The sequence below is a fragment of the Ovis aries genome, chromosome 9 (genome assembly GCF_016772045.2).
Source record: "Ovis aries strain OAR_USU_Benz2616 breed Rambouillet chromosome 9, ARS-UI_Ramb_v3.0, whole genome shotgun sequence".
Lineage (NCBI taxonomy): Eukaryota > Metazoa > Chordata > Mammalia > Artiodactyla > Bovidae > Ovis > Ovis aries.
In genome coordinates this window covers 32,612,400-32,636,494 of record NC_056062.1, presented here as the reverse complement: position 1 = coordinate 32,636,494, position 24,095 = coordinate 32,612,400, and the positions used below count along the sequence as shown (strand labels likewise).

Here is a 24,095-nt window from a genome sequence, read left to right as displayed (position 1 = left end):
GGTAAAGAACAGCACAGAGGGGGACTTAATGCAGAAGTGTGCGTATACCAAATGAAGGTCAGACAACACAAAAAAGTTTTCTTTGTACCAGTATGGCAAGAGAAAAAAGATAAAGAGAAAAAAAAAAAAAACTAAGGTCCAGCAGCACATAGTATAGACATGGCAACAACAGAAAGCCAAGGAGAGACAACAATATTTACATTTCAAGTAGAGATTAATTCAATAAAACATTTTCAGTATTAAAGTCTTTTACATTTTAATTACTGTGTAACTTTTATAATTTTATTGGGCTTTATAATTTTATAGGACTAAGAAGTATATACATTTGCATTAACACAGTTTTATGCATTAAACAATATTTTAACAAAAATAATTCAAGACAATATTGAGTCCAAAAGAATTATTTTTTTCCTTAAGGAAGTCCACATGTTACTCAAGGTAAAGAAACCCAGGCAATTAAGATACTGCACTTTTCTTGTGAACTCAATTTTTTCACTTGGGTATTCAGATGATTTTTTTAAACTATAGCAATAAAAAGATAATCTATGTTAGTGGATATAATCTGAACGTCTGTCAATCACTACTTATCTGGACAACCTGGCTTAAGAAGCAGTCAGACCATACATTTCTCTTTGTCAATTATCAACTGTGTAGAAAATCTACTCTTCTCTCACGTTAAGGACAAACCACACAGGCTGTAAGACTCCGCCCTGTGTAATACAGCGTTCACAATGACCAGGTGTGTTGACTGCAAAACAGTTGAGTCTTTGGACCCAAAAACATGACCGTAAGTACTATAACCAACTTTACATTTTAATGCAGGTGTCATGTCAAAACCTCACTTTACATTACATGGTTAATCTTCAGATTACTTGGTAAAGTTATCTACTGTTAAGTGCCTGTTAAAAAAAAAAAAACAAAAACTATTATATTAGATACAGGAAAACGATCCACTCAGTAGTTAGCAGTGTTTCCCCATAACTTTTGAACAATATGTAATTACTCAAGTGCAGTGAACAAACAATGCAAAGCTTCACTCTCAGTGTATTCAACAGTCAGCTTCTTTACTGCCCACAGGTTTCTGACTTCTGCTGGCTCCTCAATAATTAGCCCTCATTTGAAGGTGGAATATTAACTTCACTTTATAATATTTTAGCTGCCAAAACCTCAGACGTCAGCAGCTGTTCTTACAGAACAAAGACAAGATGAAGGAATTCACAGGAAATCTACATCCGGAGCGGAGGGGTCAGTGCCCAGTCCTGACACACTACCTGGTCAGTTACCACTGGAGGGAGGACAATTCCTGGACTCTAAGAAGTGAAATCCATCTGACTCTAATCGCCAACTTCATAAATGAACTTGAAGATAAAATCTTGTACGGATCTTCAGACTGCATGTGAAAATGAGATGGAGCAGACCTTTAGGGAATCTTTAGTGAGACTGTCCTATTAAAGACATAAACTCCATGGGCAATCTCTTCAGATCCAGTGATTTTTTTTTTTTTAATGACATACTCACTCCATGAGTTCCTCAAACTCCCTTACTTCACAGGATGATGGTTTTGACTTGTCATTTATTTTCTGTCATCAAACACCTTCAATACTTTTCTCTTCAGAAGATATTCGTGGTGTACCTTTTCTTTTCCATACTCTACTATACTTATAAAATAACCAACATTTTCAGTATGACCCATAATAACATTTCCATCTACAGTTTAATAACTTCAGAGGCATATTAATTTAGCATAAAAGACATTCTATTTCCATACACTTCCTGCTTTTCAATAAACACAGTACTGGGAAGGAGTTAACTGCTAATGCTCCTATCAATCCTGTAACATACTGTATCCACTGCTTTTCATAATGTTTCTATTTTTATATACAAAATATATACACTTCCCAAAATCTCAGGAACCGGACTCTTTTTGTGAATATAACCAAAAGCCAACCAAGTTGTTACTGGAAAATCATATTGGTACTTCATAGTTTTCTGGTAGAAAAGTGAAATCAGTACCTTTTAGATCCTTCCCAGCAATTAATTATACTATAATGCTACACATATGCATCTAAAAAATATAAAAGGAAATCTGGGGGGGAAAAATCCATTAAGTAACTCACTAATCCTGTAACTCATGGCACCAGATGGTATCACACATACTTCTGATATGAGAGCATGGCTGTGTGCCCATCAGAAAGAACACAACTTTGACCAAAGCCAACAATTCACAAGGCTCCTTCCAGAGCCCGCCTGCTCCGTCATGCCCACGTCACCACACGCCACATCTAGAATGGAAAATACATTGATATTTTCCAACTGTGTCCTCTAAATTTTCAAAACAACTGAATTTCATGTGTATTTATCAATAATAATCTATACTTAGTGGAAAGTATTTAAGTCAATGAATCGGTATTAAGTAATCCAGACTATAAACTATATGCAAGTCAAACCAATTCTCCACACACTTACTCAAAGTTGAAGTGATAAATTCCTTTAAAGAGATTATTTAAAATAATTTTTTCTATTTTATACCCAAAAGATCAAACACCACTGACTACCTGTAACAAAAGTTTATGTTCCAAAATTTTGAAAAGTCACACATAAACCTGCAACAACAAATGCCTTTAAAGTACTAGAAAAAATATTTTTAAAATAAGGGATTCTGAAAATTAGTAACTAAAACCATTCAAGAATAACACTGACCTAACAAGACAAACACTTTACTTTTGCAATTTTTATTAATATATGATCAACCCCGAGGGTCTTACCTGCTAGCCTTTCAAAGGCAATGCACACCTTGGGAGGGAAGAGAAGGGGAGGCCTTTACAACACTGGATGTGGGGAAATGAAAGACAAGAGGTCAAGGTGCCCAAGTGATCAGCCCACTAATGTGGAAACAACAAACAGCATTCAGGTGGTTACTGGCGCCCATGTAGGATAGGACACACTCTCCCTACGAAAGGGGCCACTACACACAAATCCAGACCATCAGGAACCACCATTCTCACACAGGATGTCAGTGGGATTCCACTTAATCTCAACCAGTTAAAATTTTTAAAGAATGTATGCCAAGGTAACAGTCCATTTCAAACCCGTTCTAACAAAGTACCCAGGCACTAGTATGTACGTATACATTCTCTATGTGTCACTTTAAACATCTTCGCTATTTAAAGTCAGACTGAAATTAGTAACTTTAGATATAGTGCTGCTAACTTTAATGTATTCTGGCCAAGAAAAGGTAGCTCAAAGGTAACTCTGAATGCACTTGATAAAAACACGTCAGTGGTTGTTTGAGAAATAAGTTCTTATTACACGACCACCTGTCTATTTTCTTCAGAAAGCACAACTCTTAAGGAAGGATTTTCAACAAAGTAGTACACCCAAGCTCTATGAGATGAGAAACAGTGACCCAAAGCCTCAAGTCACTGTGGTCAAAGCAGAGCACAGGTGAACTTTCAATTCAGAAATACACAGCTGCCAGAGTTAAGGTAAGTGGACAAAATTAATCCCAGTCAGTACTAAGAGCACTGGGGGCAGATACTATGAAGAAAACTAAAATGTATATTTGGATAATCTGTAATCTAAATTTTATAAAACACTGCTAGAACTCGGACATCTCTTTTAATAATATTTCTACTGAAATCAAGTTGAAAACATAATACCTGGGATTACTCCTAACAAGAAATTAAAGCCTATTAGGAAATCTGTACTCTGAAATACTCTGCAAATTCCGATTTGCAAGAAGTATACCATACGGGATAAATAATGAGAGGTGTGTATAGATGAACAGCTACAAGAATTCCAATTTTTGCAATCTCAGCAAGTTACTGTACACACACATCAATATAACAGAAATGGCACCGTTTCTGAAGACACATTCCACATTTTATTTACAATTTAAGACTAACTTTAATCTCCAAATCACATATCCATACACCTAATTCCTTTTTGATTTCATTTAAACGTAAATGCATGGTCTGTCCAACAAAGACTGTAAACAAATATTTACCACATCTGTTACATGGAACACACAGGAACAGCTTGTAACAGAAATTCATCCACCTCCCCCACAACATTTTTTATTATAAATACAGGTATCAAAACAATCCTGAACATATTTTTGATACTACTAGTAGTCAGCACCCATACCGCTTCAAAAATGAACACATTTTGTGACAATATTCATTGTACCTGCTACTTTAGACAATTTCAACTGAAGCTCTTTCTCTAAGCAAGATGATGGAGCACGCCACTCGAGTTTCCTTCTCGGCTTTCTCGTCAGAAACACACCTGCCTGCACAGCCAGCCGACACTTCTTGCTGTGCTCTCACCTGCAAACCTGAGCTCCAGTGAGGACTCCAGGTGCGTGCTTAAGTGGTGGTGCCTTAACAAGAAAAGACTGCTGAATTTTCTTCCTGTTACCTGAAAACATAATGGGTGTACATATATTAAATATATTCTTACAAATGTCCAGGTCATGTTTACCAGCTGGAATTATCTTACTTTAATGTGTGGGTATTTTGCATTGTGATATTTAATCAAGACATTAACATGAGTAGAAGGTTGCTGATTTAAGACAAGTTTGAGATCCACTAAAATTAATTGTTGTATGTTTGTCCTTCTGGTGGCTGTGGAAGCTTCATATTTTCTTTGGACATCATTAGACGTCTTAGCTCTTGAAGTACAACTTTAATGCTATATGAATTTTGCCATTTTGCTAACACTGGTATGCTTCGTGCATCCACCTGAAAGGAGGGGAAAATTACAGTTAACTACGAAGTTTAAAGTACTTGGGCACCAATTTACTAGATGTACTTTAATAAGAAGGGCTTTAAAAATCCACAGTCAGGCACTATTTTCACAAAAGCAAACATTATAAAACCACAGATCCACACAATACTTAGGGCCACAATCCAAGGCCTGGGCAGTTACTCACACCAGGGATCAGCAAATAGTGGTAACCCTGACTTCTGCTTTCAGATCCCACTCCAGCATGCTCTTTGCACTGTGTTGGACTCGTCTTCCACTGGGGGAGACGGACAGGCTGGGGCTACAGCCTCTTCAAAGCCTTAGCCACAGGTACATGCTGTCGCCTGGCCTATTTGGCAGCTCCCTGGAAACTTGCCCACTGAGGACCATCTATTCCCCGACCACCCCCTCTCTACCCTGGTACCTGTCAAAAATAACCAGTGTCCAATGTGTAACAGCAGAGACACAGACTACTATGTAGAAAATACACAGGTACCACAGATGTGTTGTACAGCACAGGGAAAGATAGCCATAATTTTGCAGTAATTTTAAATGGAGTATAGTTTATAAACTACTGAATCACTATACTGCACATCTGAAACAAATATAATATTGTAAATCAACTATACTTCAATAAAAAATACAATTTTTTTTTAATTAAAGAAAAAACTATTTTAATAGTTCTACTGCCTGAAGCAGCAGCAAGAGGGCAAGCAGGAAGGGGACCAAAGACGCCACAGGAAACGCTGGGAGAGGAGATGTCCAGTGAGGCTACAAAGTCCCACACACACCTGAGGGTCCAGGAGACACACACACGTGCAGTGCTGCACACAGGCTTCAAAGCCTCAGAAAGCTATAAACTCTCACCTATGGCTGACCCTGATCAACATACAGACATTTTGATTATGCACTATAACCAAGTAGAATTTACCCAGGAAGTGCAAGGTTGGCTCAACATACAAAGATCAGTGTGACACACCATATTAACAGAAAAACCCACCACTATCTCCACAGACACACAACAGCTTCTGACAAAATCCAACACCTTTCATAATAAAAATACTCAACTAACTAGGATTATCAACCCAATAAACAGCTTCCACTCGCTTTTCTGTTGTTTTAATGTTCTCCTAACTATAAACTTACAGGTTACGTAAAAATAAAATAACAACTTTAACTTACCATTCCACTGGAATTATTTATTCCATTCATATTAATTTTGGTTACAAATCTAACTGATGGAGGAGCTTCTGGGTATTTAGGTCCACATTCTACTTTCAAGCTATATATTCTGTTCTCATAATTTGTCTGGAAGGCAGAAATAATAACAATATTCAAGCGCTAATAAACTGGAAAAGCACAAGATAAATGTACTTAATATTGCCATGTGTGTGATCAAGAATTTACTTTTCAACAAATTTATTTTATCTATATGGTTAGCAAAAATACAGTTAGTGTGCAATTAAAACAAGAAAATAAAACATAAATGAAAGTGAAAAATTTAATACCTGATGATTCTTGTATAAATCTGGAAAAAAAGAAGCTGACCATCTATGGATCTCAGTCACCTCAACAGATCCATGGCTTTCTCTCTCATAGTAAGAGATCTCCCCAGTGGAGGTGGATCTCGGGTGTTAATAACCATGGTTTAAAATGTATACAACAATCTTGTTCATATATTAATAAATGTTTCAGTATTTTAAAAAAGTAAGCAGCTATATAAAACTCATCTAAGTTTAACAGCAAGCATATATTAACAGTACGCCCAGGACCCGGAGAGGCTTAAAAAGAACTAAAAAGGCCAAGGAGACACCTGTCTGTCGCTCTCCACTCACATGCATACCATCCTCTCTAGTACTTGCAGTAAAAGAACAATAATGAGGTAACCAACAAGGGCCCCACTGTACAGCACAGGGAACTATACTCAGTATTTTGTGATAATCTTTAAGGGAAAACAATCTGAAATAAAAATAGACATATAGGTAGATAAAACTGAATCACTCTGCTGTACACCTGAAACTAAGACAACACTGTAAATCAACTACAAGAAAAAGAAAACAAAAAAAGCCCCTGAAAAATCTCATACTCTTAAAAATACTCAAAGTACATGGAAACAATCAGAATTCTCATACTTTGCTAGGAGTAGGGAACGGTATAACTATTACGGAAAAAATATGGGATTTTTTTCCCATGCATTTCACTACACACATTCAACTCCCCTTCCCTAACTCCCCTGCTGCTACTGCTGCTAAGTCACTTCAGTCGTGTCCGACTCTGTGCAACCCCATAGACAGCAGCCCACCAGGCTCTGCCGTTCCTGGAACACTGGAGTGGGTTGCCATTTCCTTCTCCAATGCATGAAAGTGAAGCCGCTCAGTCGTGTCCGACTCTTAGCGACTCCATGGACTGCAGCCTACCAGGCTCCTCCATCCATGGGATTTTCCAAGCAAGAGTACTGGAGTGGGGTGCCCTTGCCTTCTCCGTGTAACTCCCCTACTATGCAGCAATTCCAACCCTAGGCATTTTTGATCCAAGAGAAATGGAAACAAACCTACGTTCACAAGATGACCTGTAATCACAGCAGCTTTATTTGCAATAACCAGAGAGAACCATGATCAGAGGACAAGCACACTGCCGCATATCCCCACCATAATAAAAAGAAACAAACCACTATGCAGCGCATGAATGAAACAACGCAGGTGAGCCTGAGGGGCACCAGTCAAAAGGAGCAGGCCTCTCAGTACACACACTACATGATTCCACTTGCATGTTCTATGATGGGCAAAATACTCTAGGGCATAGAAGTAGTAACTGGGTCAGGTCTGGGGTCGAGGAAGGGCAAGGCACTCTCTAGGGTGACAGAAATGGTCTGTATCTCGACACAGGTGCAGGTAACAAGATATACCTTTTGAAAGTCACAGTAAGACCTATGCATTTAACTACATGCAAATTATAAAAGTTTTTAAGTTAAAAAAACAAACTCTAAACTAACCTACAATGCTTAAAACTAAACATCCTAACTTTTGATACCCTGGATTAATTTCATCATCACTGGATTTTAAATTAACAGCCAATCCTTTCTGTTACCTAACAAAAGAGTAGAGAAGAGAGTAATAAGTAAAAGGAACTACTATTTACGAACTATATACTAGAGTCAGATACTCTCCTATTGCCTAATTATTAATTTAATTCTCAAAATTTCTAAAGTGATACGGTACTGCACTTACATAAAAGTAAACCTGGAAAAGTTACTAAATCTCTAATGCTAAAAATTTAACAAATGTGGAAAAACAAAACTGGATTTATTTAAATCCAAATAAATAATAGAATAATATAAAGCAACCAGGGATCTTAATAACATAAAAAAACAAGAAACAACTAACCAAGCAACAGAATGTTAAGGCAGCAATTTTCACATTACCCTAAAGCTGGGACAAAACTGTTCTAAATCTGGTACCCGGCAAAGAAAAAACAACCAAGATGAGATGCCAGCTCCTGCAAGTTTAATTAAAAGGCAGCTGAATGAATGCTGAGACCACAACCCCTCACCCAGCCCCCCAGCTCAGCGAGGGGGGCTGAAGCCTGACTGGAAGACAGAGTCCACTCAGGCTGCGCCCTCCTGCACAAGAAGGGGAAGGGGCTCCAAGTCGACCAACACAGAAAGCGGCAGGAGGCACACCTGTCTCTGAAACCCTGCCAGCTGGCCCACCCCCACGTTACCCTACAACAGCCAAGCCCCCAGTGGGCACAGCCGGACACAGGGGCTTCCTGTGGCTCAGTGACACCAGGGAACAGCCAGTGCGGGGCTCCTGCGGATGACCCGAACCGGGAGAGCAGTATCTGCAAACTAGATTATGGGGCTGAGGGTCTTACTTCACACAAACTCCAATACTCTTCAAGTTCTCTCAGAGGAACAAATGTGAGAAAAATCAAATCTAAGTAATTTCAGGACTTTCTGGTGGCTCAGTGGTAAAGAATCTGCTTGCCAATGCAGAAGACGTGGGTTTGAGCCCTGATCCGGGAAGATCCCACATGCCACAGAGCAACTAAATTCGTGCGCCGCAACTATTGAGCCTACGTGCTGCAACCACTGACTCCTAGAGCCGTGCTCCACAAGAGAAGTCGCTGCAATGAGAAGCCCGAGCACCAGAGCTAGAACGGAGCCGCCACTCTCCACAACGAGAAAAGCCGATGCAGCTGTGAAGATCCAGCACAGCCAAAAATAAATAATTAAAAAAGGAAAAATCTAAGTAATTCTGAAAACATACTCTACTCAGTTCAGACTGTCCAATCTTCAAGTTATTCATTAAGTAAGAATGCTCAAAAGTTATAAGCACTTACTTTTACCAAACAGACCATGGTGATACTGTTCACAGGTAGTAAAACATCCAGGTTTTCATTACAAATACTGAGTTATAAAACAACATTTTTAACCATCAGCATTTTATTTCCTTCCTTACATGTCTAATGGAAAAATCAGAGCAGTGGAGGAAGAGGGAACTTGTTAGTTTAGCAGAGTACATGAATTCTACAAAGGAATACCAGAAAATGGTAAACAAACATTTGTCGGAAGTTATCAATGCTAACTACCTGACCATTCTTCTTTCATAAAAATCAAAAAAATCTAAATTCTACCCAACAGCAAAACAGTTGAAAAAGTCCCATTACAGGTAGCAACCAATACACAAAACCAAAGACTAAAAAGAAACTTCAAATTTGCGTTCTTTCTAACAAAGACAAAGGTCATACAAAACGTATTTAAAAGACTTGCTGCAGGGCATGCCGCAAATGGGGCCTCTGAGTGAAGAATGCAAGGTACAAAAAAATTTTCCCAATCTAAAAAAGATTTTGAGTAAAAATAAAAAGTCATGAACTTGAGAAAGACCTAAAAATAAAACAATAGGTCTGTGGCCAACAACACTAGGAAACATGCAAGAATCAGCCTTTCTGACATATTTCACAGGTGAAGACATCGAAGCCAGAACATTTCCAAGGCCAATCAACTGTCACTGGCCAACAGCAACGTGCACTCAACACAAACCAGTTTAGGAACCCTGCTGATACACACGGCCGGTTAGCAGCGTGTTACATACAGCACATTGTTCGCTCTTCCCAAATACCCCTCCGCTCCGTGCCTCACCTTTTCTCCTCTCTATCTGGAATGCTCTCCATCCCCATCATCACCTTCTGAAATCCTACCAGCCAGTCCTTTAGGTATTCCAAAGGCAACTTCCTCCACTGTCCAGCCTTCCTCAATTATTCCAGCTAGAAGAGACATATTCTACAGTCCCACAGTGAACTCACTCTGCCACATTTGGTCTGTCGTCTGCATTCATGCCTTCTCCTCTACTGAATTGCAAACACTTTGACAGCAATGATCACACCAGTCTTCGCCCCCACTCCTCCAGAAAATCCAGCATCAACAAATGTACAAAAATAAGTAAAAAGTGAGGAACTCTTTCAGTTAAAGTTATCTTAACTATTTACTTTAATATTAATAACATAAAAAATGCATACTCAAAAGTTACAATAAATATTCATAGGAAATAAATGTAATGTATGCACTGACCCGTGGTGGCCCAATGATCATGCCTGTCCACCTTGTGAGTGTCATGTCTTCATCATCTTCCAGGCCCCAGCTGACCGTACCGTCGCCTACTCCTTTCTGTCCTTCTTCAAGTTCTTCCAACAAACGAAAATTACGAGGAACTTTAACGCCTATACAAAAGGAAGCCAAAGTAGCTCATAATTATAAGGGCTACACACAGTCAAATTCAGCTTTTCCCAAATTAATTGTTAAAAATTATTTACTAAAAAGGCAACATTCTCTAAAAAGTCTTCTGCCCCAGGAAATGCTGAATCTAATAATAAGTCTTCAAAATGAAAAAGCTACAGCTAGCATTGTTCCAAACATAACAGCAGCACAGAACATGTATCTCAACACCTAACCAGTTTTACAGTGACATAAATCAATCACAAGGGAATCATTACAAGTGATTGTTTTCCCATAATTGAGATTTCTGCCAAGAACAATGCATCAGGTAAACAGGCATGACCAGAAAGTGTCATAAAAGTGTCACTGCATTAGCACATACTCTCCAGTGATCTGTAAAAAAGAGAACTACATCCCATTTGTAAAAAGGCACCAAGAGGCACTACTTTCTAGAATGCTGACCCCACCCTGGGTCCTCAACCAGTGTGCTGGCTGCCTAATAACCACAGTGTCCTGCCTCCCCTGTGAGCAGGTCCGACGATGGAGAGCCAGTCTCCTGGTGGCTAATTTCCTATGACATGTCCGTCCCACCCTGGCCCAACCCAGCGACACTTTTACAGCCCTTCTCACATCTCCACTTCTGAACCCTTTAGACCTCATCTATTTCTCAAATCTTAATAAAAAAATTTCCCCTCTGCCCAGAACTCCAGCCTTTCACAGTCCCCACCACCTCATTCTCACTGAACCCGGTTTTGCCACCATCACCACCCTGACCTCCAACCCCTGGAACCAGCAGGGCTGGTGATACAGCATGTGACTTGATCACAGCCTCTCTCAGGATCACTGGCCTGGCCTCTCCGGAGGATAGACCCTGTGGTCTTGCGAGCTCTCTACAGCACCCAGCCTGAAACACTTCCCAGCCCCACTGCGCAAGTTCTGAGAAAAACCAAGACCCTTCCGCTGGCTCTGGAGCACTGCCTCCCTCCTTCCCTTCCCACTCTAAAAAGCAAGCACACACATAATTGCAAGGCAGGAAAAAACGGTGACATCTCTTTTAAGGAGACTGTCATTCTGCATAACTTATCTCTCCTGCTGAAACTAAAACACCTCTTTCAGGGTTTCCCTGGTAGCTCAGTGGTAGAGAATCCGCCTGCCAATGCAACAGACACGGGTTCAATCCCAGTCCAGGAGGATCCCACATGCCGCAGAGCAACTAAAACATCTCTTTCAGTTACTAATTCATAGTAGTCCTTCCGGACAAATAATGAAAAGCCAATAAATATTGTAACTTAGAAATAGTAGCCATTTTATGTACTGTGCTTCAGAAAAAGCACTTTAAAATTTTGGGCCACAGAAACATGGATATGACAAAAACCACAAAACAAGAGTAAGCATTATTACAACTATAATAACTATTAATAACCATTTGCTTAGCGTACCCTCTACACTAAATAAACTATCCCATTGGATCCTAAAAGCACCCATTTTACAGTTGTCGAAAGTAGGAGTTTGAAGGAGTTAAGTGACCTACTCAAGGTCACACGGTTTTAAGTGGCAGCCGTTGCTGTTGTACTAAGTCATGTCAGCCCCAGTATTAAAGCCCACTTTCCAGACCGACGTCACTCTCAAGCATTAGGCTCTCCAGGCAGCACCGTGGGCACAGACCAGGCCTCCGACGGCCGCAGCCGCACCCAGTGCTGCTGCCGCTCGGGCAGGGCCCCTGCAGTGTCCTCACCTATACAAGGGGAACTGCCACGGTCTCTACTCCACAGAGCCACTGTAAGGTGATCAATCTCAAACAGGATAAACGATGACTCTCATCATTTTAGCGTTCATGTTAACAAAAATTACACAAAGCTTCCATTCACCTTGACCTACGTTTTGTGAGAATTCAAGCTCTCTGCAGTCCTGAAGAATGACCTAGAAGGGGTCCCTGAGCCGAGAGTTTCTATGCACTCACACTGTGCCTGAGCTGCTCTTTAAAGGAATATGAAAGGAGCCTGATCACCCTCACCATCTATGAAATCATTCCCCAAGAAAAATTCTCAATTTATGTGTAATTTCCTTTCCTCCTTTTCAAAAACAATTCAGTCAGGAGAGCTTTATAAGCATCCAAAACTACAAAGTAAAAAATGTAAAGATGTTTCTTTTTATGTAAGTGCCATAAAAGCAATAAACTGAGTGACTGCTAAACTTCTCACCATTTCTCAAAGCAGCATTTTGGGAAAATAGTTCTAAGATTACCAGCAATGTTAACATTTAAAGGGTTACAGCAGCTAAGGTTGTTCTGTTTTGTTTTTTTTTTTTTAAGTATAAGACTCAAACAAATATCAGTAAGCTCTATTTTCAAACTGAGGCCTGGAGTACTCTGGCTTCATTTCACGCACCAATGTCTGTAAAGAGAACACACCACAAGGTGGGGCTGTGGGGCTGTGAATGCTGCAGCGGGTGCATAAGCTGCCCTCTGATCGCTGGCTGGCTCTCAGCCCTTTCCTGTTACTTCCACTTGCCTTTATCCTGTGTGTGTCTATGCGTGCCTGGTGATGGTACTATTCTTATTTAATAGTTTTAAATATTTTAAGCCCTTAGTCTAAGATCTTCATTAAAGGGAATAACAAAACAGCCCATATACATGATATGAGTTCCAAAGGTCAACCTCTTAGCCAGAACTCTCACTGCCTGGGAAAACAAGAACTAAACCCTAAAGACCATCCGCCAGACTGACAAATGTTATCTCTGGCAACGCCTGGTTTGACAAAGATATGGAGATGAAGGCTCTTCCACTGCTGAAGCTGGAATACACTGGCACAACTACTTCAGGAGGAAACTGGTAACATTTACAGAAATGCTGGCACTGGGCTAGAGAAAGGCAGGAACACTCACGTACTATGATTTCTAACCGTGAAAATTTAGAAACAACCCAGACATAACATAGCATAACCCATGACACAATGCTACTGCAATTAAAATGAAAGAATCAGAGCTACAAGTATCAATTAATGCTGAAATTTTAAAACACATTGTTTAATGAGTGCACGGTTTCAGGTTTACGGCTGTACAACAAAGTGAATATGTAATATTGCTGAACTGTACAGAGGAAGTTAAGACAGTACACTGTCTATTACATACACTTTACCAAAATCACAAAGAGAAATAAAAAAGCTATGTATCAATAGATCTTTATACTGTTCTGAATACATACACATCTAGCAAGAGTATAAAAATACTTGTGGAACAGACTCCAAAATCAGAACACTGATCACCTCTGGGCAAAGAAGTCGCCTAGTACTTGGAAGGGTGCAGGTAACGTCTTGTTTCTCCAAAAAACAAAACAATCTGAAGCAAGAAAAATTTATTACCATTTGGGAGAGCTGGGGGTGGGGGTGTGGGGGGGTAACATGTATATTCATGCATTTTCTTGTGTTTTAAATCTTTTGTCTCAACAGAAAAGGAGAAACAGTATCCAAAAAAGGAGAGAGGGAACTGCAGGCAATGTTTGGGGACAGCAGTTGAGGATAAATGAGCAAAGAGCCAGAAACTGTCAGGAGGGACAGGTGTGCTTGCAAATTCAGACTTAACCTGTGGTGACAAGGACCCAGGGAGGGACTGAAGCCCAGACTTGAAGGACGGGGAGGTGGGATACAGTATCAGCTGTGATGAAAGAGTAATCAGGGAAAAAACACCACACGCCTCCACTAAGGAAAATGTGGTACATTTTATTGTAGTTCTGTGATTTTGTCATCTGACAACCAAAACTAAACATCGAGTACGAGCTAGGAACTGTGCTAGGCCAACGGGATCTGACACTGACGGCCCTGCCTTCATGGAGTGCACAGCACACCAGGGCAGCAGGACAAGAAAAACAAGGGGAGGAGCAGCAAGACGACCGCGGCGGCGGGCACGCTCCATAAGGCAGTGGATCTGCTCTGCCACAAAAGCAGACAGCTGCGTACTTTGACATCAACTACGGAGCTAAAACTCACAGGTGATGACGTCCAACCTTTGCCCACTCCACCCCAGCTCAATGATCGACGTGTGCAAGCCTCCTTCTGGAAGGAGTCCACTGGACTGGGCAGAAAGGAGAACTCCTGTCCCTGGTCTCTGCCCCCCACCTCTATCCTCGGGTTCAGAATCCCTGCAGAACCACAGTATTCCCAAAGCTCCTCCCAGGTTTAGGACCCTTGAATTTCATTTGAAGGAGTTTCAAAACAAGAGACATGACTCGAAGAAGTTGAAAAAACACAAATGCAAAGGGGGAAAAATAATAAATATAAGGTGTAAAAATTTTAAAGAGTGAAAGTTGCTCAGTTGTGTCTGACTCCTTGCAACCCCATGGACTATACAGTTCATGTAATTCTCTAGGCAAGAATACTGGAGTGGGTAGCCTTTCCATTCTACAGGGGATCTTCCCAACCCAGGATCAAACAAACCCAGGCCTCTTGCATTGCAGACAGATATTTTTACCAGCTGAGCCATAAGGGAAGCCTAAGATTACTGGAGTGGGTAGCCTATCCCTTCTCCAGTGGATCGTCCCGACCCAGGAAGTGAACTGGGGTCTCCTGCATTGCAGGCGGATTCCTTACCAACTGAGCTATAAGGGAAAAATTTTAAGTTGATTTTTAAACAACTAAAACCCTATGTCAATAACCAGTTCCACTAGTAAGTGGATAATATATTTCACAGGTGTGAAACACAAATGATAATTAACAAAAATATGCAGATAAAAAATATTATTATTAAACTCCGATCAAAAAATAAAATTAACACCATGGTAAACACAATGCTGACAAAACAGTGGAAAAACTATTTATCCACCTCAACACATCACTGAAAACTGAATACACTTTGCTGAAGAGGTAAACTGACAAACCATCACAAGAATTTTTAAATATTCATGTGCATTGACTTAAAATCCCACTGAGTGAAATTCGCCCCCAAGAGCAAAGCACAAGGAGGCAGGCAGCCTCCAGCACAGAGTCAGCTGCGAGCAGTGCTTCTCAGGCTGTAGGCTGGGCCCCTCCCAGCCCCCTGACTCTGAGCTGGCCTTGCCACTTGTTCTGGCAGAATGCGACACTGGTGTGGTTCTGGGGCCAGCCTTGTTAGAGCCCTGATACCTTCTGTTTGGTCTCTCTGAAGCCAACCACCATTTAAGTTCTGACTCCCAGACACTACTGGGATGCAAGTAAGTCCAAACAAGACGCCTAGACTGACCACATGGATGAGAAACAAGGTCCTGGGCAAAAGGCCAAGCCCGTCGTCAGGCGAAGGGAGACAACCAGGCCCAGTCAGTCAACCCCCAAATCGTAAGAATAAATCTCTGTCTGAAGCCATATATCCATTTAAGATATTAAAATTTGTCTTAGAATTGATGAACTAATGGCACCCCACTCCAGTACTCTTGCCTGGAAAGTCCCATGGATGGAGGAGCCTGGTGGGCTGCAGTCCATGGGGTTGCTAGGAGTCAGACAGGACTAAGTGACTTCACTTTCACTTTTCACTTTCATGCATTGGAGAAGGAAATGGCAACCCACTACAGTACTCTTGCCTGGAAAGTCCCAGGGATGGCGGAGCCTGGTGGGCTGCCGTCTACGGGGTCGCACAGAGTCGGACATGACTGAAGTGACTTAGCAGCAGCAGTAAATAATAAATCTGAAAAAATTTCAACTCAATGGTGTACCTGTGAAGCATCTGAATTTACCTTCAATCACTAGGAAGACAGACCTCTGCATCACAGGGTTTGTGAAGTACCTGGAACCAAGGTGTGGAGGCTGCGCAACATACAGCAGACGGTGAATGACGCTACTGGTACAGGTTACAGCCAAAACCACTCTGCCCCCAGCCACTCCCCAAATTCTGGACCTCTTCTTACATCCCATGTGCGATATACTAACTCAGGGAAGGAAGAAAACAAGCAGCTTCGTGTGTTTATTTAATGAATGTACCCGAACACAAAATATCCTTAGTACTGTTCATTTCAGAAAAGTAAGCTCAAAACAAAATTTACGAGTAGAACATTATAATACACTAAGGAGGAAAGCTAGATTTTCCTTGAGTCATTTGTTTTCTCATCATTAAATCACTTACATAGAAACTGGACCGTAAGTAATGCCGAGACTACCAGAGGCGCTCAATAAACCTGGGATGCGTTTCCGGCAGATGCTTACTGTCCACCTCTCTGTCTACACTTAAGGGCCTGTCCTGTAAGTGCTGCTGGTGGAGGACACAGACTCCTTTGCCTAGCATCTTGGCAGAGATGGCAAGCGAGGACGAGCACGGAAGCAGACGCATTCAAATGCAGTAAGCTGTCCCAAAAGATTTGCTCGAACACACTATTGGTATCTCCGTGCGACAGACAAGCCAGTGAGAACAGAGTGACTCAACGTTCTCCAAGAGAGCTGACAGCACCGTTTACTTCAGGGCTAAGGAGGAATGCCTCCCTCAGAAGAAACGGGGGTGGAGGGTGGTCAGGGCGCCTTTGGTCCCTCGCTAGCAGGGACTTCTAAGGGGATCGAGGGCCGGCACACTCTCCCCTGACAGAGACCACTTCCAGGAGCACAACTGCTCGCCTGGGACTCCTGGGAGCTGCAGCTAGAAACAAAGGAGCGATCCTGCCAAGTCGTTGCCGGTAGGTAAACACTTCAGAAAATTAAAAACTTCTCAATAACTTACGTATATCCTCTCAGGAAACAACCACTTGTATCAATACTGGTTAGTCAACCATAACTGATAATTGAGGGAGCAGGTGACACTACCACGAGAAACAAACAGTAAACCAAGCTCTGCGCTGTTGGTCCTTTTCAACAGCATTCCAGTCACTAGGCAGAAAAAAATCTTTGCATGATTATATACTAACAAAGAATAAACTGCTTGGAGCATGCCTGTTACCTGGCTATATTTCTCTTTAATGTAACCTTAAACCTCACACCTGGCAAGGCAGGGTTTAGACTCCTGCCCTCTGTCAGATGGTAATCATGTACAGTAATCACAACCAGACCATCACTGAGAACTCACATATATCAACATTATGTTTTTAAAACAGAGTCAAACAATGAAGCACATATCAAATGCCAGACTTCCCATCTTAATAAAGTAGAAAAAAATAAATTGGACTTTATCAAAATTTACAACGCTGGGGTTTCAAAGGACACCATCAAGAAGGTAAAAGAAAATACAAACACATAGCTATGGAACTTGTATCCAGAGTATAGAAAGAACTTTTACTACTCAACAATAAAAAGACAGTTAACACAATTTTTTAAACATGGATAAGCCAGAAATAAGCCCACACTTGCATGAGCAATTAATCTACAAGGGAGACAAGAATATACAAAGAAGCAAAGACACTGACTTCAACAAATGGTGCTGGAGAACTGGACAGCAATATGGCCACGAATCATACTAGACTACTCCCTCATACCATCTACAGAAACACACTCAAAACTGATCAAAGACTTAAACCTAAGACCTGATGCCTTAAAACTCCTAGAAGATACAGGGGGCACGCTCTCTGACATCAGTTTTAGCAATAATTTTCTGGATCTGTCTACTCAGGCAAGGGGGAAAAAAAGCAAAAATAAACAAAATGAGACTACATCAACTAAAAGCTTCTGCAGAGCAAACAAAATTATCAACAAAAGAAAAAGGAAGTTTATGGAATGGAAGAAGACATTTGCAAACACTGAAATCTGACAAGCAGTTAACACCCCAAATATACAAAGAACTCATACAATTCAACATTAAAAACAAACAAGAAAATTGGATTTTAAAAAGTGGGCAGAGGATTTGAATAGGACATTTTCCCAAAGACACATAGATGGCCAACAAGCACATGAAAAGATGATGCTCAACGTCACTAGTCATCTGGGAAATGCAAATGAAAACCACAATGAGACACCACCTCACACCCATCAGAATGCCTGTCATCACAAAGACAACAAATAACAAGTCAGCAAGAATGTGGAGAAAAGGGAACCCTTGTGTACTGCTCATGGGAATGTAAATTGGTGCAGCCACCATGCAAAACAGTATACAGCTTCCTCAAAAAATTAAAAATACAACTACCATACAATTTAACAATACTACTCCTGGGTATTTAATGGACGAGAACAAAAACACTATTTTAAAAAGATACATACATCTTTATGTTTATTGCAGCATCATGTACAATAGCCAAGATGTGGAAGCAACCTAAGTTCCCATCAACACATGAATGACTGAATAAAATGTGGCAGGCATGCACATACACCACAACACTGCTGCTGCTGCTAAGCTGCTTCAGTTGTGCCCAACTCTTCGCAACCCCATGGACTGCAGCCTACCAGGCTCCTCCATCCATGGGATCTTCTAGGCAAGAGTACTGGAGTGGGCTGCCATTGCCTTCTCCAACACCACAACACTACTCAGCCATAAAAAAGAATGAAATCTTGCCATTGCAACATGGATGGACCTACATAGTATCATGCTACGTGAAATAAGCTTCTCCAAGTGAGGCTTCAACAGTATAATTAGAACCGGACATGGAAAAACACACTGGTTCCAAATTGGGAAAGAAGTATGTTAAGGCTGTATGTTGTCACCCTGCTTATTTAACTTAAATGCAGAGTACATAATGCAAAATCCTGCACTGGGTGAAGCACAAGCTGGACTCAAGACTGCGGGAGAAATATCAATAACCTCAGATATGCAGATAATACCACCCTTATGGCAAAAAGCAAAGAAGAACTAAAGAGCCTCTTGATGAAAGTGAAAGAGGACAGTGAAAAGCTGGCTTAAAGTTCAACATTCAGAAAATGAAGATCATGGCGTGTGGTCTCATCACTTCATGGCAAATAGATGGGGAAACAGTGGAAAACACTGCAGATGGTGACCGCAGCCATGAAATTAAAAGACGCTTGCTCCTTGGGAGAAAAGCTATGACCAACTCAGACAGCATATTAAAAAGCAGAGACATTACGTTGCCAACAAAGGTCCGCCTGGTCAAAGCTATGGTTTTTCCAGTGGTCATGTATGGATGTGAGAGGTGGACTATAAAGAAAGCTGAGTGCCGAAGAACTGATGCTTCTGAACTGTGGTGTTGGAGAAGACTCTTGAGAGTCCCTTGGACTGCAAGGAGATCAAATCAGTCAATCCTATAGGAAATCAGTCCTGAATATTCATTGGAAGGACTGATGCTGAAGCTGAAGCTCCAATCTTTGGCCACCTGATGCAAAGAACTGACTCAGTGGAAAAGACCCTGATCCTGGGGAAGATTGAAGGCAGGAGGAGAAGGGAACAACAGAAGATGAGATGGTTGGGTGGCATCACCAACTTGATGGACAGGAGTTTGAGCAAGCTCCAGGAGCTGGTGATGGACAGGGAAGCCTGGTGTGCTGCAGTCCATGGGGTCGCAAAGAGTCAGACATGACTGAGCAACTGAACTGACTGAAGTGAAATAAGCCACACAGAAAAAGACAGATGCTGTATGATTTCATTTATATGCAGCAACTGAAAGCTTACAGAATACAGTGTGATACAGAAGCGGCACCAAAAAAGCTGAAATCAAGAAACTAGTTTGGAATCAACATCGAGCTAAATAATCTTGGGAAACTCACTTTATATCTATATATTCACTGTTCATCTATAAAATGAACTTAGCTAGAGCCTAGATGATTCATAATGTACTTTCCACGAGAACTATTATTCCAGTGTATGTAAGCACCTATAAAAAGCCCTAAGAATTTCTCCCCTTCTGTGGTCTGAAATTTTGCTGAGTTACAACTTAAACTGAAAATAACATCCACTTTAACACAAATCAGCGGAGCCCTTGTAAACAAGAACACACTCCCAAATCCAGTCTTGCAGTGCCATCTCACAGTATCTGAAACATCTTATAAATATACTGGCTCTTTTCTAACAGTCAATTACTTTTAAAACAAACTTTTAAATGAAAACTTTTAAAACTTTTAAATGAAACTGGGTTTCATTCCATTTATTCTATCAATTTTGAAGCTTTGTGTCAAAAAGCTCCCCAAATACTTGCTAAATGGATGTCTCCACATATGGGCAATCTCTGCTTTTCATGGTTTCCATATGGGTGACTTTTAGTTACCAGGATTTAAATGCCAATCCCCCAACAAGAGGGTTTGGACTCCAGTCTCCAGGGCACACACACTGTGAGTAAACGCACAGAGTATACACGGCTGCTACTCTCTGTCCACAAGTCACTATGTGAGTAACTGCTGAGCAATCCCGACCAGCGGCCACACGCCACATCTCTCAGTCTGCAGGTGGTGGTTCACCACATGGCTTACTCAATTCACAGACAACAAAGCCTGTAGTAGAGCTGCCTCCTTGCGATTAAATTTTTGAATCACACATACTAAATATACTAACAAATTTCTATTCTGTAGAGTCATGCCCTATGAAATTATCTTGATTCCCAGAGGTGACTGTCTCTTGGGAAAGGGAAACCTAGCCAGTGGAGTCTCCACCACGGCCCTACTTCTGTCCATGAGAAGCACTAGACAGTGTGAGACAGGAACCTGCAGAGAGAAGAGAAGTATGAAAGCCACTCTCAAGTCTCAAAGGAAGTAAGATTCTTCATTTCAGGACTATTCCAAATTCACAATTCCAGACTGAGTAAGACACCTGAATTCTGATCTGGACTCTATTGCTAACCAACTGTGTAAAAGCTTATACTTCCTTAGGCCTCAGTCTTCTCAACTGCAAAACTAGAGAACCAAGTGGTATGGCAAAGTATTTTCCAGTTTAAAGGGCTCAGTCTAATTAGTACCAAGTCGCTTCAGTCATGTCTGACTCTGTGTGATCCTATGAATTGTAGCCTGCCAGGCTCCTCTGTCCATGGGATTCTCCAGGCAAGAATACTAGAATGGGTTGCCATGCCCTCCTCTAGGGATTCTTCCAGACCCAGGGATCGAACCTAAGTCTCTTATGTCTCCTGCACTGACAGGCAGAATCTCTACCACTAGCACCCCCCTAGAAGTCCCAAGTCTAATTAAAATTCTTCCCAATTTTTCTTCTTAGTAACAGCAAGTGTAAAAGCATATGACTTAAATAATACATGTTAAAATAAAATGCTTTAAATAAGATATAAAAAAAAATCTGTTGGGTGTTTTTTTCTTTCTGGCCAGTCAAACAGTTATTTTTACATTAATTTGGCTTAAATAAAAAACATGTACAGCACATCCATCTAGCTCATCTATTTTAAATTTCAAGCTTTATCATATTTATTTCACAAACAGGTACTGTTTCCCTCCCTTGCTACCAAGAAGCAAGCAATACCAAGGTATAACTAAGCGAAAACGTAATTTAAAAATAGTTATTTACAAAACATAACCTAAAACTGCTTCTGCACTCCTCTCTCTCCATGCTGGATAATACTGTCAAGCTTACAAAACACAGAAGAGGAATAAATGTGATATTGACCAAGGCAATTTTCAGCAACAATGTCAAAACAAGTTTCAGGGTCTAAGAAAACATCCATTAACAGTCTAACAGTTATTCTTCTAAATTATGCTAAGATTTCAAAACTCATAAACATAAAATCAGTGTAAATGTAAGAACTAGAATGCTGAAATATAAACTATAAAACTCAAGCTTCAGATGTACAACAAAATACGCTAATAACCTCTCTGCAACTTCTTTATAACTCATATCAACTTCCAAAAATGACTTAAATGTTGTTATCAAGAAGTATCTGCCATTAATATAACCTAATTATTGGTTTTTTTCAAAATATTTCCAAACTCTTTCATATGTAAAATGGTACAGGGGAAAAAACTGTGTTTAAAAAATGAAATCTACAAAATGAAAACTATCAAGTTAAAATATACCATTTTATTACTAATTTTTCAAGAACCTAAAGATAGGATGCACAAGTCTTAAAAAAGACATGGCCCCATGCATGAGCACACTCGATTTCAAACAGCAAGGACAACAGCAGTCTCAACACTAAAACGTCACTTTTTAAATCACCTATGCTTTACCTCTTAGGTCTGACCCTAAGCGTGAAATAGTTCCGCAATGCTAAAATCGTTAAACAGCTTATCCTGACACCTGCAAGGAACAGAGACACAAAAGACGCAATTTTTCATTAAAAGGTAGCTAGAAAGGTACTACCTCGAAAGTACCAATCGCAACATACAATGAAGTATTCCACTTAACGAAAATTCGTGCAATGATGGCAAGAAATACAAAACCACACTGTTCTCTAGTCAGGTTTCAATAACGATCAGAAAAACGAAAGACCACACGTACTAAGGTTTTAGGTTAATACAGCTTTCAACATTTTTAAACAGTCAAATTTCTAAAACCTCAGTGTTAACATCTAATTTCAAAATCTGTGCTTACAGGAACCCAAAATTGTATTCAATAGGAGAGAAGAGTTGAAAAGCTAATCTAAGAAGTCGTTTTTTCAATGAGCGTTCACCTCGCTCGTTGCTTTTACTTGGCACCGCAGTTATCCACTCAAGGGAGACAGACCACACGCATTCAGTCAGGTAAGAATGGGCCCTCCGCCCACGTTAGGGCGAACCGGAGGATCCGACTCGCTCCATCCACGACCCCCACACGAGCCATCGCGCGCCGAGGTGGACAGCGGGCCGCCCCAGACTCCTCTCCTCGCTCCCGCATCACCCGCGGGACTCCGCCAGCCGGATCCTGCACCGCCTGCCGGACCCCCAGCGAGCCCGGCCCAGCCCAGCCCCCCGGCGCGCAGCCGACGCGGGGCACGACCGCCGCCCCGACGGTCGCCAGGACCCTCCCTGCTCCGCCTGCGCTACGCAGGAAGTCTGGCCATCGAGGGGCCGTACTGTGGCTTCTCTCACACAGCCAGATCGGTCGCCAGATGCAAGACGAGACGCCGCGCGGGTCGGGGTGGAAAAGCAGGCAGCCGGGTAAGGAACCGACCTGTGGAGACCGCCATCTTCTCCTGCAGCCCGACGCACCGCTCAGACGCACGCGACGTCCGCGCCACTTCCGGGAGCGCCACCACCCGCCCCGCGGCTTCCGGCTCCAGGCTCCCTCTTCTCTGTTTCCGGTGCGTCTCCGCGGACCCGCCCTGCGGCTTCCGACTTCCTGAGACGGAGCCGCTAACTCTGAGGGAAAGGTTGAAGGATAAGATCGTGGAACAGACTTGAGTCAGTCAACATGAAAGAGCAAGAGCGTGAGGCGAGAATGCTCTGTGAGGGGCTGATGCTCCGGGAGCTCCCCCCGGCGCCAACATATCACAGGCGTGCGTCGAATCAGGTGCGCGAGCGCCGTGCGCGAGCGCCGCCCAGAGGGCTGTCCTCTGTCTGGGAGAGGGTGGCGTCTGTGTTGAGGTACACCAAGTGTTTGTGGAAATGAGGCCCTGACTGGGGCGTTGACGGTTCTGCAGGAGTGACAGAATGTTTAAAGAGACCTTACAATTAAGCCGCCGTATTCATATTTTCTTTTGAGATAGGCATGCTGGAAAAACATGATTAAGTCTCTGTGACTCTAGAAAGTTCTTTCCGTTTCTGAGTGATTAGGGAGCATGACTCCGTCCGGAGAGCTGAGGTGCCCACGGGGCTTGGGCGGCCGCTGGCACGGGGCGGTTCCAGGCGGTGACAGCCAGGACGACTCCTCTGGGGCGCGCCGATCTCTCCCCGAGGCCCGA

At 41.7% G+C, this 24,095-nt stretch overlaps 1 protein-coding gene across 1 annotated transcript; it reads right to left on the bottom strand.

Moving 5' to 3' along the window:
• Positions 1-230: 230 nt before the first annotated feature.
• Positions 231-23,408, bottom strand: UBE2V2 (ubiquitin conjugating enzyme E2 V2). The gene is made up of 4 exons (XM_015097745.4): positions 23,366-23,408; positions 10,316-10,464; positions 5,929-6,054; positions 231-4,742 (listed from the first exon to the last, which is right to left on the bottom strand). The coding sequence occupies exons 1-4, from the start codon at positions 23,379-23,381 to the stop codon at positions 4,596-4,598; spliced, it is 438 nt and encodes a 145-aa protein (XP_014953231.1). The 5' UTR covers positions 23,382-23,408; the 3' UTR covers positions 231-4,595.
• Between the last annotated feature and the right edge of the window lie 687 nt (positions 23,409-24,095).

What these genes read in the sequence shown, in the direction of transcription:
- UBE2V2 (XM_015097745.4), bottom strand. An exon ending in TGATCATTGGGCCACCACGG is followed by an intron (nt 6,055 to 10,315) that starts GTCAGTGCATAC and finishes TCTGCCTTCCAG; the next exon opens with ACAAATTATGAGAACAGAAT. An exon ending in TAAATAATTCCAGTGGAATG is followed by an intron (nt 4,743 to 5,928) that starts GTAAGTTAAAGT and finishes CCCTCCTTTCAG; the next exon opens with GTGGATGCACGAAGCATACC.